This window comes from Carettochelys insculpta, chromosome 2 (assembly GCF_033958435.1).
Source record: "Carettochelys insculpta isolate YL-2023 chromosome 2, ASM3395843v1, whole genome shotgun sequence".
Taxonomy (NCBI): domain Eukaryota; kingdom Metazoa; phylum Chordata; order Testudines; family Carettochelyidae; genus Carettochelys; species Carettochelys insculpta.
Window position 1 is genome coordinate 63,073,173 of NC_134138.1, and position 22,162 is coordinate 63,095,334.

Consider the following 22,162-nt stretch of genomic DNA (forward strand, 5'->3'; position numbering starts at 1 on the left):
ACTCTGCCCATATACTCATGGCTGCACCGTGCATTTGTTTTTAAAGCAAGTTATACTTCTCAGTGTTGCAACTGGATCAGTATTTTTACTCATAAGTATTAAGTTTAAATATGACTGCAGATGTGTGTACACCAACATATCCAAAATAAAAGTACACTGGCTCAGTTTCCCCCCTTAATTTCAACTAATAAAAAAATTTCTAGCTCTTCTTCATATACTGCATATAGGCCATGTCTACACTACAAAAATAACTTCAGAGTTGCTTACTTCAAAGTACAACTTTGAGGTAACAGACTTCGAAGTTGAGTGTCTACACACTCTACTTCGAAGCTAAACTTTGAAGCAGGGCACTACTACATTCCTGGGAATGGAGTAAGGACTTCGATGTTGGGGTCTCTTCCTTTGAATTAACTTCCAAGTAAGGGAAAACGTGTAGATTTTCTGTAGGCTACTTCAGAATTAACTTCAAAAGTTAGTTCATAGTGTAGACACACCCATAGGAGTAGTATCTTCCGTACTTTGGGAATTTTTCCTGTTTTTTTAGTATATTTCTTAACTGTAGCCACATTATCATTCCTCCTGAAACTACCAAAATACACATTTTAAAAGTCAACTACAAACTTGAGACTCAAAGAAAACTACAATACCTTCAACTTCAGAAAGTAGAGGAATAGTTCCATAGTTTTTAAATGAGTGAAACTTGAGGGTATAATAGACAACTCTGACTTCTAAATGGAGTACATTAGTCTGGTCTAATGTAGCTGGTGATAGAAGACTTAGACTTCCATTTTTAGGTGGAAGAACACAAACAGGAAGCATACCCTCTCAGATTCTGTATGCTGGAGACAGATGTTAGAAGAATGATGAAAATCTAGTGTGTGCCATACCTTTTCAGCTGGAGCTTGTACTTTTCAACAAACTGAAGCAGTACCCTTTGCAAAATGTGCAAGAAAGGTTTTTGGTGTCCTGACCACCACCTTGCCCTTTCTGGAACATGCAATAAGGCTCTTGTACAGAAAAGCCTGTCAGCTCTGTTACTCACCTGGTGGAGGTAACAGCTACTGAGAAAAAAGTCTTAATGGATAAGACAGTTGCCTGTGAAGTCAGAAGCTTAAAAGTAAGGCTTGTCAGGACCCCAAATGAGCAGAAGTCTCATTTTGGAAAAAAGTGGCCTGCTCACCAGTCTGGCTAGTATGACTGTGTGAAGGAACTTAACTACCTGTGGATTGTCTGCCAGGATATCCAAGGATACTGTGAAGAGTACACTACTAAAAGCGGACACCTGATATATAATGGTACTGGACCAAAGACCTCTGCGTATGCAATTCTAGTCAAGAATGGCTAGAATTCCTGGATTTCTGGGATATGCACAACTCTTGGCACAGCTATTCAATCTGCATTGGTTATTGAGGACTGAAGGATCTCGAAGGCAGAAAGAAGTACATACCTTTGCACACATTGTCCTGGGCTGACCATAATTTAGGAACCTCTGCTTGATCTTTCATGTGTTTGAGGAAGTGGCTCCACACCTTTACTAAAAAGGCTTGAAAAATTCTGACAAACAATTGAGCTCATGGAACAATCCCTCTGCACGACACTAAGGCTGTGGCCACTCTTGGCCAAACTGAAATGGCCATACTAATGGCCAAATTGAAGAATACTAATGAGGCGCTAAACTGAATATTCATCACCTCATTAACATTCACATGCTTCTGGCCACGGCGCTTTGAAAGCGCTGCTTTCGAACGCGTGCTGCTACATGGGGGTCCTTTTTGAAAGGACCCCACACATTTCAAAATTCCCTTATTCCTCTCAGCTGAGGAAAAGGGCTCCCCTTTCGAAAAGGACCCGTGTAGCTGTGCCGAGCCATGTGTGTTGGAAAGCGGTGGTTTTGAAGCACCATGGCTGGCAGTGTGCAAATGCCAATGAGGCGCTCAATATTCAGTTCAGCTCCTCATTAACATGGCCATTTTTAAGTTGTGGCCACAGCCTAACAGTCCTAACATTTGGAAGCAGAGAGTGATGGTAGACTTCCTGTGGCTCCACAAAAAGAAAATATAGTACTGCATAGCACTGGAGAACTTTTCTTGGCACAAATGAAGCTATATATTTGGAAAAGATTCAGCATCCCAAGATGTGGCCCTGTGTGTCATTCACTGTGATAGAACTGATCAAAATATGGAGAAATGCATACAGGCGATGCCCCTCAAACTGAGTGTACTATCAATACCAACACTTTTGTAAAAAACCCTGGGGACTGAGAACAGGCTAAACGGGAGTGTTCAGTACTAATGTTTCCTGCTGTAAGTGAGCCTTGGGAAGTGTGTAGTATCAGAATCATACAAGGATATGGCAATGTGCGAAGTCACTCTCCCCATGACTGGAAGGAAACCACGGTCTCCATCCAAAACTTTATCAACTTGTTGAGCCTTCTGAGGTTGAGAAAGGCTCTTATACCTATTGCTATTTCTGTACAAAGAAGCAGCTGAAGAAGAACCCGAAGATTAAGGGATATGCTAAGATATTTTGTTCTGAATCACACCATGTTTATTCTCCATGATGGACGAGATATTACACTGACTTAAACAAGGCACAGTTGGACCTGAGAGCTTAAAGACAGATTGATCAAAGAACTGAGAGAGATATCTCCGCTGGCCATTGAGAGAGAGACTGATATTTTGAAGTAGAAAAAGCAGTAAAATGACTAAACAATAACAAGCACCCTGGAAATGATAAGATCATGGGAGAGATGACTAAATATGGGAGAGAAAGTATGATTTAGGAAATACACCGACTATGTAATATAGCATGGGAAGAAGAGAAAGCACCTAAGGAATGAACAAGATCCACATGAGTGACAATACACAAGAAAGGAAGTGCACTGGAATGCAAGAACTACAGAATGATTGCCCTAATGAGTCATGTAGACAAGGTGCTGATGATGATACTGATAGAGAGACTAAGATAGCAGATAGAACAACATCTAGCAGATGAGCAAGCGGGGCTCAGGAAAGATAGAAGTACCATACAGCAGATACTGGCACTAAGATTGATAGTGGAGAAAGCTCGACAAAAGAACATCAACACTTGCTTCGTCAATTTTCAGAAGGCATTTGACAGTATAGATCAGAAAGTGACTTAGACCATGTTGGAATCATACAGAGTGGACAGCAGACTAATATGGTTGTTGAAGGATATCACTGACAATATGGAGGCAGCGGTAAGAACATGCAGAAAGTTGGGAAGTTGGTTTAGAACGAGTAGAGGTACGCATCTAGAGAGAGTGATGGACAAGATCAAGGAAGAGGTACAAGGGATGTCTGTACACAGGATAAGAATTAACAACTTGAGGTTTGCGGAAGATATAGTTATCATTGAGGAAGATGAGAAGATAGCGAAAATGGTGCAGGTGCTAAACGAGGAAGGGAAGCGATATGGACTGATTATGAACATCAGTAAAACAAAACAATGATATTTGGAGAAAAAGGAAACAGGTAGGAAGATCACTGTAGATGGGATTGAGCTGAAGAATGTAGAGATGTTCCCTTATCTGGGGAACAACATAACGTATGATCAAGACTACAAGAAAGAAATAGTGACTAGACTAGTGAAAGCAAGAGTGAGTTTGAAGGCGATGGATAAGATCTGGAAAAGCGAAGCGATTAGCTTAGGAATGAAGCTGAGCATCTTGAAAACATGTATTCCACAGCATGTTGTACAGATGTGAGATTTGAAGAGAAGAATATTAGCATTTAAGAGGATTTGTTATAGAAAGATCCTAAGAATAAGACGGATGCAGGTGGTCACCAATGAGGAATTATACAGAAAGATGCAGACGAAAGAGAACCTACTGCAGAAGGTTATATAAAGGAAGTTACAGTTATATAGGCATATTTGCAGAATGAATGACGAACGAAAAATCAAGACCCTGGTATTTGGCATAATGGCTGGGTCAAATAAGAGATGCAGACCACACAGAGAATGGGTAGATGATATAGTAGATTGGTGAGGAGCTAGTCTACAGAAAATAAGCTACTCCTCACTGCACAGGGAAAGATGCAAGGAAATAGTGAGAGAGGCATCAGACACCAGTGGGCACTGAGTTCATGGTTGTTGTTGATTACGATGGGCGATTGGATGAAGAACAGATGGGATGCAACTCTCAGCGTGAGAAACCACCCCGGGGTTACTGGTTTCCCGACCCACTTATTTGTGGCGAATGAAAACCATTGCTCTGGGCAATGGAAATCAGATCTCCTCACTTGCAGCTCTGAACGCAGACCTAGGTGATTTCTGTTAAAGTGGATTTTGGATAGGAATGAGATGCATCTGGATTATTCCCCTCCGGCCCCAACCTTGATTCCACTGCTTTCCCTTGGAGAAACTTGTCCGTTCACTAGTACCTTTTTTGCCAAGGAGTGCCTTTCTATGAAGGCTGGTTTGTATTCTCTCGAGAGCCCTTAACAGAGAAGGAAGAAACCGTTTGGGTTTTGCCATGTTTTGAGCCTTTCCTTTATCCAGCTGGTCTCCAGGAGATGGAACCTGTGAACCTTGCCAAGCACAGGACCAGCTTAAAGAGTATCCCCTTCCAGGGTCAAAACCAGAGGTGGCTATGTGTTACCATGATGGAAGTTAACTCAGGCCGAGACCCTCATTTCATCCACTGAGGCACCAAGTATACTTGCTAGGGAGACTCTCTTGTAAGAAAAGCCAAAGTCTGAGTGGTCTTTGTTCTTAAGATCTTTGAGAAATTACAGCTGGGCAATGGATATTCCTGTAAAGCAAGTCGCTACCATAAAATCATATAACACTAGAACCAGAAGTGACCTCGAGAGGTCATCAAGTCCAGTCCCCTGCCCTCACAACAAGACCAAGCACTGTCTAGAGAATCCCTGATTGATGGTTATCTAACCTGCTCTTAAATGTCTCCACTGATAGAGATTCCACAATCTCTCTGGGCCGTTTACTCCAGTGTTTGACCACGTAGGCAGTTAGGAAGCTTTTCCTAATGTCCCACCTAAACGTCCCTTGCTGCAGTTTTAAATGGAAATACAATTTTAGTTGCTCAACAAATTGTGTCACATATTTCTACTGCATTGAAGACGTACAATGTCAAAGACATAGTTTAGCATTAGAAGGATGGATTCCTCTTTGCCACTAGCAAGGTAACTGGCCTACTGGAATAAAGTTTACGCTTATTAAGAAAGGTGAAGACTCCATGAGGGATGTACATTGTGGCTGAATCTAGTCATTAGCAGAACTCACTGAACTAAACATGCTCTGTGATTTTCTTTTTAAAATATTTTAGTTAGACCACCACATTTTACAGGTACTCATGATACCTTTCTCTCTAGCTTATGCAAGGTACTATCTTAAAATATTTGCAATTTTTCTTAGTGACAGGAGATGTTCATTTTGAGAGAATCATCTTTTTTCATTGTAAAAGTTAGGGTTTTGTAAACCAGACAAAATGCATAAAAATGATAAAGACCTTATAATGAAGTACAAAAATACTGTATAATCAAAGCAATTTCCACACAGAAAAAAAATTTAACACAGATAGAAACAAGATAAGCACAAAAAGACACATGAAATAGGCTCACTCTCTTGACAGGCAGGATTGATTTTTCTGTTTGTCAAAGACACTACATTGAATAACAAGAAAATGAACACTATCTGAATGCAATGAGGAGGAAAATAGAACCATGTAACTATTCACAGTTACTAAGAAAAGTGAGGATGGAGACATGTGGGAAGGAAAGGAAAAACTCACTTGGTACACCATAGCAAGTAAGTGGATCAAAGCTATCAACTTCACTTCAAACAACATTTTAAAATCAGAATTATAATAAAAATATTTACCAAGTGATTTTCCTTCTGCAATTCGTGTCAAAAACTGACACAGGTACACTTTTTTAATCTGATGAGCAGCTATTTTGGACAGGCCATTAATAAGAGCTGAAAGAGGAAAGAGCAAACTTAAATCAGTTTTGTTCCACCAGTGCCACATTGTGGATAGATATAAAAAAGGCACAAATTATATCTATCTGATGTATAAGCACTTTTTTCTAACAAAACTAAATGCTTTAAAAAAAACAGTGAGCAATCTTTTCAACAGTGGATAAGTAATTAACATTCTTCTATGTTATCAAAGGATGTAATTAAGTTCATATTTAAGACAGATGTGACTTGAGATTTACAGAAGTTAACTGGAGGTGGTAACACAATAGGTTTACATTCTGTGAAATATTTAGCAAAATTCAGAATAGCATCATACCAATATGTAAATTAAAGTTTCTGTTCTACTCAGAATCTTAAGCTAGATGAGTGAAATACAACTCAAGACTTCAAAGACATTTCCAGGGAATGCCCCAAACCACTGCTACCTCAGATCAAAGGAAATAGGATTACCTAGAAAAAGTTAATTGCAGCTGTTACTCTTGTTGCATCAGTTACCATAGCAACAGCAGCATCTTAAAACACAAGCAAGGGAAATCTTGCAACATTCCACAAGGAAAGGAGAACACAGAGATTACTATTATACCTCAGGAGGAAGTGGTTTATGGAATGTAATAATTGAGTCACCATGGTATTATGACCATCAAAATCTAAACAGATTCACTAGCGGTATAAATATTATTCGAAAGGGGCAAGTAAGTTGAAGGAAAAGACATATTACATATTTTACATCACATCATGTCTCTTAGAGCTGGAAGAGACCTTTGAAGGTCATCTAGTCCAGTCCAGTCCAGTCCAGTCCCCTCCTCTCTCAGCAAGACAAAGTACCATCCCTAGGATCTGTTTGCCCCAATCCCTAAACAGCCTCCTCAAGAACTGAACTCACAACCCTAGGTTTAGCAGGCCAAGGCTCAAACCAAATGCTACGGTCAGGAAGCAGCTTGCATTTTAACATTGTTTACTATACGTATGCAGTTTAGTATTAAAACATATCAAGGGAAAGTTACAGCCTGTATCACCTTAATAAATTTTTTTTGTAAGGTGATGAACAAACTGAATTAATGATACCTCAAAACACAAAAGTGTTCAAATGAGAAAAGTAAAAGGGAGAGGGAGTGAGGTCAATTTGTCCAAGATCACACAAGCAACACAGAGGCACACCCATGACTGCAGAACCCCATTCAGCAAAACACATCAGCATGTGCTGTGCTAACTGAGGGTGGACTCAGATCTTCTGACACCTAAGTCCCATTAATGTCACTACACCTTACTGTATGCAGCAGTGGCCATTCTATTTTACCTGAGATGTATTTACAGCAAAAAATGTACTTGCTTACACTAATTCATAGTCAGTCAATAGGCAAAGATGGAAAAGCCCCTACAAATTTAAAAGCATTTACAAGTTAGTTTATTTTAAAGATTTTGGTTTATTATCCAAAATATTTCAAACCTTTCCAGGCTTCCCTTATACTATTTCTTTACAATTCTACTACCCTGTGAAAAATGGAAGCAAGACCGGTGGGACTATTCTAACTCCAGACTTCCGCTAGCTAAATGCATTTTTTAAACAAAAAGAGTTCTACTATTTATACTCATTACTTCCTAGGACTTCCGCATCTCAACCAAAATAGATGAAACAAAACAGAATTTGATTTTAGATTACACCCCTCAAACACAAATACTTTAAGTTTACATTTGTAATGTCTTTTGAAGTTTTTGAAACTCATCTTTTGATAATAGATAGGAACAGTACATCCTTGAGCATTGCATCCTGTAGATGGAGACAGAGTTCAAAAGATTACAGTAAAAAGATTTCAAACAACTGCAGTACAGTATAGGTAATAACAAGGACTGAATTTCTCTACTGTAGGTGGTGTACTTGAAACAAATTCTTTGCACTGGACATTGCAGTTTCCTCAGCAACTGCATCTTTTCCAGATCTTTCACTTCAAATCTGAACTGTACAGTAGTAATAGTGTATTTTGACCTTCGCTTGAAGCAAAGTAGAGTTTGAATTTTACCTAGCTCTAGGAAGGGAGGCAAATGTATGAAGAAATTTTTCAAGAGAAAGGAAAACAGAAGGGTTTTCTCAACTGCAAGTCCTATTATTGATAACTATGGCTATGGCTTCACCACAGTTCTTGCATTCCTTCCTGTCCATCTCCCTTCTTTCAAATGCTGACAGACAGCACCTTTGTTCCTATACATTAGTACTTTCCCCGCCTCCCATGAAAATGAATAGAAATAGTTAGATGACCTGACATACTGCTTGGGTACAAATTGATGAATGTAGTTTAAACTAAAAATAACAGACAAGGTTTCAGAAGACACTGCTTTCGGAAGTTATCTTGTTAAAAAAAGAAAGTTCAGTCTAAGGTTTTCAGACAAATAGTGCTGCAAGTTGGGAAACTTTATACCAAAACCAAAAATTCATTTAGATTGCTAAATCAAGACTAGAGAACTTCAGAGGTTCATAGTTTCTCTCTTGAGAGATATTGGCACAGACACCAGAGAATTCAGATTCTAGTTTGACTTCCTGAATACCATGGGCCACAAAACATCTCTCAATTTGATTCTTAGAAGTACAACACACCTAGAAAAACATTGTGTCCATTTAAAAAATGTCCACAGCCATGGCTGAATTGTTCTTAAGGCAAATTACCCACAATTACAATCTTGCAGATTTCTAGTCAGAATTTATCTAGCTTTAGCTTCCACCTATTGTACCTTGTTAAACTTTTGTCCTATAGATTTGATAGTAAAGGGTAAGTACTTATAGCGTAATCAAGTTCCTCCCTTACCCTGTTTCTGATAAGCTAAAGAGATTGAGCTCCTTAGGCCTTTCAAGGTATGCTTTCCAACATTTTAATCATTCTCATGACTCTTTGCTGATCCTTGTCTACAAATCAAAAAGTATGCTAAACAACTGAACATCAGAACTGGATATGTAGTCCAGTACTTGGCACTTTGGTATTTGTGACAACCAGTATATAATCTCCCTACTTAATATTCTCCTCTGTATGCAACCTAGAATCACATTAGCCTTTTTTTTACCCAAGCATCCCAGTACATGCTCATAGTCAGTTGATTATCCATTATAAACAGGGGTGCGTAAACTGGGATGTACAAAATTTCAAAAGGGAGGGTGCAGCATAATCGACTCCCTCCCTGCAGGGACTGTCCACTGCCTCCCTGTAGCTTCTGTATGCAGCTGTGCTGTGCTCATGTGGTGCGCTGCCTGCCTCCTTGCTCCCTTGGCCTCTGTTGTTGGTAGGAGATGGGGTTCATTTCCCACCTGCCCCCTACAAGGGCCCTCCATTACCACGCTGCAGCACATCTTTCGGATCAGCTGCTCTGTGCAGTGCTGCCTGTCTCCCTGCCGCTGCAGTCTCTGCCATCAGCAGAGGGCCAGCATGACAGCTGGTTCCACCCCCTTATGTTTTGCAGAGACATCTGGGGGCGGGGGAGGGGAAAGAGATAAGAAATGTGTTTTTACTGGGACAGCCCCTTGTTTCCATTTCCCAAGGGAGTGTTTGTTTTTTATTTTCAAGTGCAATTATGTTAATCTTTTGTTTAACTTTATAAGGCTGCACAGGAAGACTGGAAAAGGGGGAAGGTGAGTGAGCTCTTTAAACCCAGGCAGCTGTTAGGGTTCTCTCTATGCACCCACCCCCAAGTTGAGCTGGGCTGCTGAAACAGCAAGATGAACTACCTGGGACTGCTGGAGTTAGGATTTTTTTTGTTTTAATAGCTGCGTGGGACCGCTGGGGAAGGTGGCAGAGCAGGCTCTTCAAACATGCTTTTGCCTCCAGCTGTATAGCGAGTATCCTCTCTCCCATTGCATGCATTGTCCTTACACCACTGTAAGTTATGTTGCTGCCCCACCGACTAGCACGTCATGAAAAGGTTCCCCCCCAACATCTCTGCCACATATGACCATAAATTTCCACTGGTTTGGATTTTGTTACACAGCTTAGGGGACCCTATCTAATTAAAGGGATGAAAAAAAGGACCTGCTGTAAAAAAGTTTGCTTACGCCTGCACTACAACACTTTACCCACCCTATGTCTTTTCCAACAGATATCCTCACGGTTCAGGGAAGCAGCTAAAGTCTTGCCCTTTTCTGATCCTGACTATACCAGACAGGTGAATTTCTCCAAGAACTGTTGGGTCCTCCTAAAATGCCTGGGAAAAATAAGAAGCCACCAACCAAATGCTTGTGAAAAATAAAAACCACCAGCCAACCAAGCCACACACACAAACATCAGGTGCATGTTTGCTAATTCTCATATGAGAAACTAGAAGGGTTTCACCTACACGGTTATTTCCACCATGAAGGGAAATCAACAGTGTAATAGCACAGAGTCCCTTCCTGTGACTGTATTTTATATAAAAATCTCCCCACACATTAAAATAAATTTAGAAAAATATATTTATCATGGGAACAGATTACAGTAAACGCTTTCATATTTGGCAGCCCTGGGACTGGGAGGTTGCTGGATATACAAATATTCTGGATAATAAAGAGGTATACCTAACAACACTAAAGAAAAACAAGATTAGATAGTAAGAAAACAAAAGTATATGCAGAGTACTTTATTTACCAACAAGAGAAGTATTTTACACTGTATTTGCTGCATTTATTTGTATTTACTTTCATTATTCCGTACTTATGGAACATGTAACTAAGATCTACTTATGGTTAAAATGCCGGTTATTTGAGGGTTCTGCAGAGAATGACAGATATGACAAAGTTTTCTGTACAACTGAGCAAGACATGTAGCAGCACGCAGACGGAGCTGGATACACTGGATTGCCTCTTGTTCACAAGGCACAAGACCATCTAATCTAATTTCTCACTACTGTCCCCTAAGGGCACTAATGGGCTTTTGGAATCTCCAACACCACAGACCTTCTATGGAACATGTTGGAAATTGTGAGATCCGTGTACACAACACTGCAACTGCAGAACAGCAGTGAGCCTTGCCAGTTAACTGTCAACATTGCTATTCTAGACAGCAGAAGATCTTCCTGTAAGTATAGACGTACCCTTATTCCTCGTCTCTCGCCAGGCCTACAGGGGTCAACCTCTGGGAGCGTCATTTCACACATGTGCAAATGAAAAGCTGGAAGATCGACCCTGAGTGGGTCCATCTGCTGACGCAGTGTGGCTCTCGCCCGAGCGTCAGCAGCCACCCAACGGATCTCACGGGCAGTTAGTGGCACCCGGGGCTGGCTCGGCCCTTGAGACGGGAGACCCGAGGTCGAGGCAGCGAGCTACGCTGCTGCCACGGTCAGAAAACGGAGGGGCCCACAGCTCCCACGACGACGGGAGTCAAGGCGGGGCGGCCACACTGGTGTAGGCAGCCCAACCCGGGATCAGGCGCGCAGGGAAGCCTCCCCGGCTCGGCACCACTGGAGGCGGCGCGGCGCGGCCCGGCCAGTCAGATGGGTACGGGACTGGGGGTGGTAGAGCAGCCGCAGCCGCCGCCGCCCGCCAGCCCCACCCTTCTCACCCTGCGCCGTGTCCCGGCACCGCTCGAAGTCCCGTGTCCGCCCCTCCCGGAAGTGCCGGCACAGCGCGTAGCAGGTGAAATCCAGCATCCAGCCCGCGGCTACGGCCTCCACCTCCGCCAGCAGCCCCGGGGAACCCGGGCCGCGGGGACTCCGCACGGGCTCCGCCTCCACACCGCCGTCCGCCTGCCCGCGGGGAGTGCCGGGCCGTTCCCCCTCAGTTCCGCCTGGCATTTTCAAATCCGCCGCCGCCAACGGCTTCGGGACAGGCCCCGCCCCGACAACAAGCGCACGGCTGAGGAGAGGGAGGGAGGGAGGGTACGTTACATCACCGCTACGCGCAGGCACCTCACAGGCCCCACCTCTTCCGTCCCGCTCGCTTCAGTTCTATGCCCCTAAACGTTCCCGCCGTAAAGCCGTTTCCACCCTCTCTGACATCACCTCCAGGCGCGGGGCTTTGATTGGCTGGGCGATGCCACGAGAAGGTGACGTCCGTCAGTTGGCGGGTGGGTCGCATGTGCCGTCTCAGCCCCAAGCGGTGGGGCAATTTGCGCTGCATGTGGCTCGCTTTGAGCCGCTGCCGGGCGGGCTCCTGTGGGCGTTTCCGCCTGTGCGCCTGCTCCCGTGCAGCTCCCGCCCCCTGCTCTCTTCGTAGCCACGGTTTCCCCCGTGCACACATCAGCGGTTGGGTTGGCGCTGCGCTACAAACTTACATAGATAGAACTACAGCGGTGAGGGGTGTGAAAAATCTCCCTGTGTGTGCTTGCCAGCTGCACAGCGGAGTGCCGGGGGTGCCGGGCAGCTCGCCCTGGCAATGTGTACTCCCAGGCGATAGACTAATGACATTACGCAACTGCGTCTGTCTGCCACCTAGGAACGCTTGAGGGAGGTTGCTGTGGCTGGCTCTGGTGGGGTGGTAAGGGAGGTCGGGCAGACCTGGGCTTCTCATGGGCGAGGGGAAACCTAGGAGCAGCTGCTGCTACCAGACGGAGGGACATTGTTGGCAGGGGATGGCATACATCAAATGAGTGCAAATGAATGAGCGCCTGATGGTGTGCCTGATGCAGTTGGGTCCAGTGATGGTGTCTCTAGGATAGTTATGTGGACGGAACTGGGAAAAGAGTTTGTTGTGGGGTAGGTTGTTTCTGTGGTATGGTGTGTGGTTCCTAGTATTTTCTTGAGGTTGGATGGGTGGCTGTAGAAGAGACGCAGCCTGTCATGCGAGGCCTGTGAGAGTGAAGCATAGTGTTTCTGCCAGCAGGTACATTGGACAGTCTTTCAACCAAAGGATGAATGAACATAAATATGACATTAGGGATTGGAATACACAGAAACCTATAGGGGAACACTTAAACTTCACTGGGCATTCAATAAAGGAAGTGAAAGTAGCCATTCTTCTACAAAAAGGATTTTACCACAAGTTCACAGAGGGAAGCATCAGAATTGAGATTCATTTGCAAGCTTGACACATTTAATCTCAGGCTTAACAGAGATCTTAATTATTTTACGCATTACAAGGGTAACGTCCCCACCTTTGATATTGCAGGAATGGCACCCATCCCACTTAATTTACTTCTTCCACTGGTCCTTTTAGTGACAGATGACCTCCCCTCTCCCTTTTTCGCCCTCCTTCCACTATATAAACCTTGGATTCTAATTGTCTACTCCAATCTGAAAATCTGAAGAAGTGGGGCTTTCCCATGAAATCTCATTACCTAATATATGTGTTAGTCTTTAAGGGCCTACATGACTGCTTGTTTTGTGTAAAGAATCTTAGTTGGCATAGCTGTGCCAGCAGTGCCCCCTATTGGAGATCCTGTGTAAACCAGCAGCTCAGTTGTCATAGCTCCACTACATAGGAGAACTGGGTTAGGTAAGATGACAGAAGATGGCTTCTGTCAGCATAGTTCTGTCTATGCTGTTTTTTTTGTTTTGTTTTTGTGTTTTTTTGCCAGAATAGCTATGTCAGCTAGAGGAGTGATTTTTTTTCACACTCGTAGCCAATGTAGCACCAAACACAAACTTTGTAGTGTAAATGCAATAGTGAATATTTCTACCACTTCCTATGTTTACTTATAATTTTGTGGGATTTCTGAAGTCCAGCTATAGATTAATATTTAAAAATGTATAAAAAGAAGTTGAACTACTTTTAAATAGAACGTTAAACTGGTGTTTATGGTAAAAAGAATATCATGATTCTCACTTAATGGGATGTATCTGCAGAGACCAATATTAGGGAATTCACTGTAATGAACTCTATGGGGATCAGTTCTCCCTGCAAAGATTCATTTACACATGGAAGTTAAAGGTATTTTATTCTACTGCATTGACCCAATTATTTTCCTGAGAAGCTATGTTAAAGATTCAACGGCTATGGGTACACTGACTTGAACTGTTGGCAGCTGTATGCAAGTAGGCAGTCTCAAAAATGCAAATGGTCGCTCATTTGCATATTCAGTCATCAGCAGAGGCTGCTGCTGGCAGAAAAAAAAGCAGTGTCAATGTGGTTCTGCCAGCGAAACACCCCCTTTGTCAACAGGCATAAAAGGCTGCTGACAAAGAGGGGGGTTCACTGGCAGAACCACATTTACACTGCTTTTTTCTTATGGACCACTTACCTACGTCCTATGACAGTAATTTAGGACATGGCCTATAGTCCTTAGGCTGAACACCTACTGAAGTTCAACAGAGTTTCACCTGAGCAATGACTCCAGGATCTGGCACTTAGGTCAAGTCCCTACTATAGTGCTATATCACTGTAGTACCTTTGGCTCTTTCTACACATACTGCCTCACGTTGGAGGGGGCATGGTGATGAGGCAATTTGAAGCAGGCTAGTAAGGTGCTAACATGCATATTCAGCACCGCATTAGCATTGCGGCAGCCATGTGAATTTCAAAGTGCAGACTTCGAATTGCAGATTGACAGTGTAGATGGGGTCAGCTTTGCAAATAAGCACCCCACTTCAACATTCCCTTACCCCGAACTAGTTTTGTGGGAATATGGGTATGTTGAAGTGGGGTGCTTATTTCAAAGCTGACCCTATCTACAGTGTCAATCTGCAATACGTCTGCATTTTGAAATTTGCATGCCTGCCATTATGCTAACGAGGTACTGAATATGCATATTAGCACCTCATTAGTCTGCTTCAAATTGCCTCTACCATGCCACATCCAACGGGAAAGGGCGAGTGTAGAAGCAGCCTTTGGTGAAAATGCACTGTGCTGATGGCAGAGTGCCCTCTTACTAGTATAATTATTCCACCTCACAGACATGTAAGCTGTGTCAGTGGGGGAGTATCACCTGCCAATGTAGCGCTGGTGTGCATAGCATGAAATTTGCATCACTTAGTGATAGAGGGGCTTTTTCACATCCCTGAGCGACATATTAATCAACTTAAGCAATAGTATAGGCCTGCCCTGAAATTCACTACATCGGAGCCCATTTGGCAAACTCTTAGTAATTTAAATATTCTGTACAGAAATTTATTCATGTGCTAAAGCCTGACTGAGTATGGATTTGCAGCATAAGGCCTTCAAACTATAGGCTAGATTCTGAACTCAGTTATTTTGGTGCAATAGGGAGTAACACCACTGACTTCAGTGGAATTAATTCCCAATTTACACTGATTAGTAACAGAGAGAAAGTGCTAGTCTATATACTATCAAAACAAAAAAGCAGTCAAGTAGCACTTCAAAGACTAACAAAATAATTTATTAGGTGAGCTTTTGTGGGACAGACCCACTTCTTCAGACCATAGCCAGACCAGAACAGACTCAATATTTAAGGCATAGAGAACCAAAAATAGTAATCAAGGTTGAGAAATCAGAAAAAAAAATTATCAAGGTGAGCAAATCAGAGAGTAGAGGGGTGGGGGGTGGGGGCAAGAATTAGATTAAGCCAAGTATGCAAAAGTGCCCCTATAATGACCCAGAAAATTCGCATCCCAGTTTAAACCACATGAAGAAGAATTTTCACACTACTTTGGAAAGAGAGGCTGCTGAACTCTCTTTTATATTCAGATTCGACACATTAACACGTGGTTTGAACCGGGATGCGAATTTTCTGGGTCATTATAGGGGCTCTTTTGCATACTTGGCTTAATCTAATTCTTGCCCCCACCCCACCCCCCCACTCTCTGATTTACTCACCTTGATAATTTTTTTTCTGATTTCTCAACCTTGATTACTATTTTTGGTTCTCTATGCCTTAAATATTGAGTCTGTTCTGGTCTGGCTATGGTGTGAAGAAGTGGGTCTGTCCCACGAAAGCTCACCTAATAAATTATTTTGTTAGTCTTTAAAGTGCTACTTGACTGCTTTTTTGTTTCAATTTACACTGTTGGTACTCAGACAATCTGACCCTAAATCATGAACATGTCTGTGAAATGGTTGTTAAGAACATCTCAGAAACTGCTTGTCCAGAAGGCAGAAATTCAAGTTGTTTTAGTGTCTGTAATTTACATTCTTTGCTTAGTTTGCCAGACACTTGGAATAACAGCTCAGAAACTTTACCTCCCCATTAAAATAAGGTGTTGAAACTATTGCAGTTTTCTGGCTGCATTGGTTAGCTGAGCACTGTGTGTTAGAAGGCTTGAGGGAAAGTAAGGGTTTTCAGATTGGCACAACACTATATTGTGAAAGCACTGAAAATGACAGGGGGAAAGAGACATAAATAGACATATCCAGCTACATCTAAACAATGTATAAGGGATCAAAGATTGCAGTAATACCTGAAATAATGCTAATGATAATGCTAATTTTCTGTAATTTAAAAGTTTAAAATGGACACAATTCCTTTACACTCTTATTTTTAACACTATATTTTAAATGCCAAGCAACAAAAGCTTAATCTTTGTGAAGGGTACTGTTGCTGAGTATACTGAAAATATATGAGTAACAAAAGGGGTGGTTCTGTCAGAAATATCAAATGAATGTCAAATTAATATATAATACTAATACATTCAGTTGGCTTTGTAGTTGTTGTTTTGCCACAATGTGGAACTTCTAGGGCAGGGGAGAGCAGGAAATGCTGATTTAACCAAAAAATCCTTCTAAATTTTCCCCTTTAGATAATTTTCAAGTGAAATTTTTACACAGTTAGGCTGTGTCTACACTTCGGAAAAACTTCAAAATGGCCATGCTAAAGGCCAAATAGAAGAATACTAATGAGGCACTGAAATGAACATTCAGTGCCTCATTAGCATGCTGCCAGCCTCGGCACTTCGAAAGTGCCACATTTCGCTCACGTGTGGCTCATCTACACGCGGGTCCTTTTCTAAAGGACCCTGCACAAACTGAAATCCCCTTATTCCTATCAGCTGATAGCATACTCTCCATTCTGTGATCAGCTGATATAATCAGCTGAAAATTCATTTCAGCGCCTCATTAGTATTCTTTGATTTGGCCATTAGCGTGGCCATTTCAAAGTGTTTCCTAAGTGTAGACATAGCCATAATGATATTGTCTACACAATTTCTACAACGGTATGTATCTTAACTGACTGGGTTTTGATGAACATGGTCATTACATAGGGTTGATCATATTATACATTATTAATATGGAATAGTACCAGATGCTACTTTTATTATAAAGTCCTCTATGAAGTCCTAATTCCAGATATGTAAGATTGTATATAAACTTTTACCAACACAAAACAGTTGGCTTTTTTAACCTTCATAGAGCAGGTTTTCAAACCTTTGATAATTTTTGTTGCCCTCCTCAGGACACTCTCAGATTTACACACATCGTTCCTGAAATGTGGTGCTCAGAACTGGATGCAGTAGTCCAGATGAGGACTCACCACCGCTGACTAAAGTGGGACAATTATGGCTGATCTCTTTAGTTTGACAACCTGTAAATACAGCTCTGAACGATATGAGCCTTTTTCACAAGTGCATCATATTGTTGACATATTCGCTTTGTGATCCTCTATACCTCCCTGTCATTTTCAACAGACTATTGTTGAATAGCCAATTGTTCCTCATTTTGTAGTTGTGCAATTGATTTTTCCTTCCTCAGTGCAGTACTTTGTACTTGTCTTTACAGAACTTCACCTTGTTTATCTCAGACCAATTCTCTAATGTTTAAGATTGTTTTGAATTGTAAGCCTGTCCTCCAAATTACTTGCAACCCCTCCCAGCTTAGTTTCAATGATACATTTTATAAGCATACCCTTCATTCTGTAATCTAAATCATTAATGAAAATATTGAAAAGTAACAAACCCTGGTCTTACTCAAGAGGAACCCTCCTAGATATGCCTTTTCATTTGGATAGGGAACTATTGATAATTACTGAGTGTGGTCTTTTAACCAGTGGTGAACTTTCCTTACAGCAATTTCATCTAGGCCATGTTTCCATCAAGATATTCCTTATCTTATGCTTCTCCCAATCCACTAGCTCAATAATTCTGTCCAAGAGAGAAATTAACTTGTTTTAGCATTATTTATTCTCAACAAATCCATGCTGGCTATTCCTTTTAATGCTATTATCCTCTGGGTGCTTACAAACTGATTGTTTAATAATGTATTTTAATATCTTTCTAGGTATCACAGTTAGGCAGGGGTGTATAATTTCCTGGATCCTCTTTTTTCCACTTTTAAAGACAGGTATTTGTTCTTTGTTGTCCTTCTCCAGTCCTCTGGGATCACCTGTACTCAATGGGTATGTCTACGCTAGACAGTTTTGTCAGCAAAACTGGGGTTTTGTCAGCAAAAGTCATGGAGCATCTGCACACAAAATGCATTTTGTAGACAGCAACTGTGGACAAAAAAAGCCGTGTAGATGCTCTGGGAGACCCTTTTATTGACAAAGCGGATCAAAAGATCAATCTGCTTTTATGTGTAGACATGATCTGTCGACAGAAGTTTTGTTGGAACCTCTCTTCTGACATTAACTTCTACAGAAAGATGCTTCTAGTGTAGAGGTAACCTATGGTTCTCAAATATAGTTGCTTACCATTCTGAAGTTTCTTCAGCTAATTCATTAAATACCCTAGGATGAATTTCACCAGACACTGCTCACTTAAATAGAACAAATTTATCTAAATATTCTTTCTGATACTTTTTCCCTATTTTGGCTTATATTCCCTCTCCCGTGGTGTTAGTATTAACTGTCTCTTCACAATTAATCTTCTTAGTGACAACTGAAGTAAAATAGACATTAAATGCCTCAGCCTTCTTCATATAATCAATTATTAGCTCTTATTTCCCACTGTGTAGAGGACCTGTACTTTCCTTCATCTTTCTCTTGCTCTCAGTGTATTTAAAGAACCCCTTATGACTTTTTATGTCCCTTGTTAGATGTATCTCCTGTTGTGCCTTAGCTTTTCTAATTTTTCCCCTATATATTTGTGCTGTTCATTTGTGCTTTCTCTTTACTATTTGTCCACATGTCCACTTTTTGATTTTCAGGTAAGTAGAGAATTCATGATGGATCCATACTGGCTTCTTACTATTTCTCCTTGCATGGATAGTTTGTGGTTGTGTTTTTAATATGCCAGCTTTCCTGAGCTCCTTTATCTCTTAAATTTTCTTCCAATGGGACCTTTTTTTACAATTCTCTGTCTGCTTTTTTGAAGTCCTTTGTCCTTATTCTGCTGCTCTCTGTCTCTTTCCCTAAACCCAGTTAAATTGATTATTTTTCATAATCATTGTCACCCAAATTGCCTTCCACCATCAGATTTGTGACAAATTCCTCCCTGTTGGTTGGCGATAAGTCAAAAGTGGCTGTTGCTTTGATTACTACTTCACTTTTTGAAATGAAAAGTTTTCCCCAGTACATTCCAAGAACTACCTGGAAATTTTGTGTTTCTCTACATTACTTTGGCTGTGTAGTTACTGTCTCCCATTACTACCAGGTCTTGTGTTTTGGATATTTTGTTATTGGTTTTAGAAATGCCTCATCCACCTTCTCTTACTGACTTGGTAGTCTGTGGTAGATCCCTGTCATGACATCATCCCTATTTTCCCCCTTTTATTGTATCTACTGCTCTCTCACCTTCTTTTGCACCTCAAACAAGTATATATGTTCTTGATACCTTGATATATGTTCTACATCCTACCTTTTCCTTGCCTGTCCTTCCTGAACAAGCTATACCCTCTCTATTGATATTCCAGTCACGAGATGTACCAGGTCTGTGATGCCAATAAAGTCATAAGTCAGTTTATGTATGAAAACATCCAGGTCTTCCAGTCTACTTCCTATACTCCTTGTGTTTGTGTATAGACATCTAAGATGTTGAACAGGTTCCTGCACTGGGTTCCCACTTGTTGTGCCTGTGCCCCAGTTTAATTTTTCCAGGCTCCCACCCCCGCAATATCTATCCTTCTATTAAGGTTGCGTTTGTTGTGCTCACCTGTGGGCTTTTGGCATCTTTCCCTTTTGAAGCTAGGCTAAAAACCTTAACTAAGTTAGTGAGTTGCTCTGCAAAGATGTTCTTCTCCTTCTTGGTCAGCTGGACTGCATCTATTTCTAGCAGCCCTCCCTTCCAGAATAGCTTCCCAGGGTTGAGGACACCAAAGCATTCCCACCAATGTCAGCTGCACAGCCATGCATTCATATCCAGGATGAGTATTCCCCAGCCTGGCCTCTGGATAAATGGAGAATATCACTTGTACCTCCACCCTATCTCCTTTACCCTCAATCCCAGAGCCTTGTATTCAGAGTGGAACCGCTCCGAGTCAGACTTGGCAGCACCATTTGTGCCCACATGAATGAGAAGCACAGGACAGTGGTCAGGAGGACAGATGAACTTTGCCAACTTTTCTATAAAGTCTCAGGTGCAGCTGAGGGCAGCACATCTTCTGGGATATCAGTCCAGGTCAGCAGATGGCTGCCTCAGTTCCCTTCAGAAGGGAATCCCTGATTACCAACACACAATGCATCCTCCCCTTGGGTACCATGGCTGTGAGCCACCCAGCTTTGGGGACTGACTGGTGGTTCCTCTTTCTCATCCATTAGGGTCTGTTCCTTGCCTCCTGTTTGTTGCCAGTGCAACTTACTGGGTCTTGACCATGATGGTACCATATGAGCCCATAACTTATGCCAATGTAAATTAGGAGTAGGCTCACTGCAGTCATGCAACTACAGTGATGTATACAGTGTGATGTCCTCTTCAAATTCAGTGAACCCAGCTGCCAAAGGGAGGACCTTGCTGATTGCTTAAGTATACCATAGGTACCAGTTGTGGAGCACAGCAAGTGAGACATTCTTTATGTCTCAGCCTGGAATGTAACAGGTTGACAGCTCTTTAATATTGTTGGTTAAGAGAAGTTATTTAATCTTTGTAGATGAGGGTGATGCTGGTACGTCAATCAGGGTTCCTCCTAATTTTTTCCATCCAGGGGCAGAATAAATTTTATTATGTGTACCAAGACATATGCAGATGTGCACTGCCATAGAAACACACACTGCTGGCTGTGAGTAGCTGGGCACACTCTATTAATCAGCTGGGTGGCACCTGAATCTCCCCTGGGCAGCCGCCTCAGTAGTCAGCTTACAGGGAACACTGATGCTGATACTTTCCAGCTTTATACCTAGTATTGCAACATTCACCTCCTAGCACTGATCCAACTGCTACACAAAATATGACAGTGGAGGAGATTGTGTAGAGTAAATTCTGTGTATGTTGCCTCAAAGCTATAGAGCAGAGGAGCAGAAGTAATAATAATGGCTAGGTTTCTTTTGTAATGTAAAGCACGGGCTTCAATAGCAAACAAAATGATAGGATGTGCTAATGTAATGCAATTTATTTTTATATCTGCAGTAGGAATAGCTGAAATGTAACAAGTGATCGCTGTAGAGTTAAGGGTAAATTGTTGCTGTGGCAACCTACAGTGCTGGGAGAGTGGTGCAAAGCATCTGGAGGGAGGGTGAGACATGAAAAAAAATTAATATTCAGTAGACTTTGTAAATGAACTCCCTTTGGCCATGTTCATTCCTCTTTTGTTATCACACGATGGGCAAAAGTTGTTGTTTGCAATCAAATTTTAATTCAATTAAATTAGTTTGACACCATTCAAAACCCCTGTTAATGCATGTTAACATGCAGACTGTACCACATATGAAGGCAAATTAGCTGGTTAACACATTTCTGCTCCTCTGGGCTTGATCCCCTGTGCGTGTGGTCCCCGGACTTTTCAGCATTTTGTTAAAAAAAAAAGCTTTGAGAGTAGGAGCTTTTTTTCTCATTGCATTCAAAACATCAATTAATACAGTGCTCTCCAACTCCCTCAGCCCTCCACAAAAGATGGAGCTGTTACCCTTTGCTGGCAGGGGAAGGCCAGGACATAAAGATCTCCTGCACCAGACACAGGGCCCTGGAGATACTCAGGAACACTTGGGACTGTTGAGAGTGATCATTAGATTTGATTGTTTAATACAAACCAATGTATCCTTCTTTGTGTGCCTGGTGCCAGCCATGGTGTCAGGCAGGGGAGGTAAACTGGAGGAGCTATAACAGGGGTGGAACAGGACTCCTCTGGGGCAGGGAGAGAAAGGGATGGGTTGTTTACTGAAAATAAAAGAAGAGCAAAAAAGAACTTACTAATCTCTGCTACCAAGATCTGTGTGCTTTAAGCATTAAGTAGCCCTGAGGTTAAAAACCAACACAAGAACAGCTTCTTCTGGTCAAGAAAGTATGTTTGTAGAGTACCTAACACAATGGGGTCCTGATTCAGAATAGGGCCTCC

The 22,162-nt window shown here is 41.9% G+C and overlaps 1 protein-coding gene across 3 annotated transcripts in view; it reads right to left on the reverse strand.

Annotated features, from left to right (window-relative positions):
* TERF1 (telomeric repeat binding factor 1) overlaps positions 1 to 11,824 on the reverse strand; it is a 44,583-nt gene extending 32,759 nt beyond the window's left edge. For 2 of the 3 annotated variants that reach the window (XR_012644407.1, XM_074987078.1), the window contains exons 1-2: positions 11,475 to 11,824; positions 5,863 to 5,958 (exon numbers count right to left, since the gene is read on the reverse strand). Coding sequence is in view for 1 of the 3 variants with exons in the window: in XM_074987078.1 (XP_074843179.1) it covers positions 5,863 to 5,958; positions 11,475 to 11,706 (328 nt within the window). In the remaining 2 variants the exon portion in view is untranslated. The remainder of the gene's footprint in view (positions 1 to 5,862; positions 5,959 to 11,474) is intronic. The other variant, XR_012644408.1, reaches the window with a different exon arrangement.
* Positions 11,825 to 22,162: the final 10,338 nt, after the last annotated feature.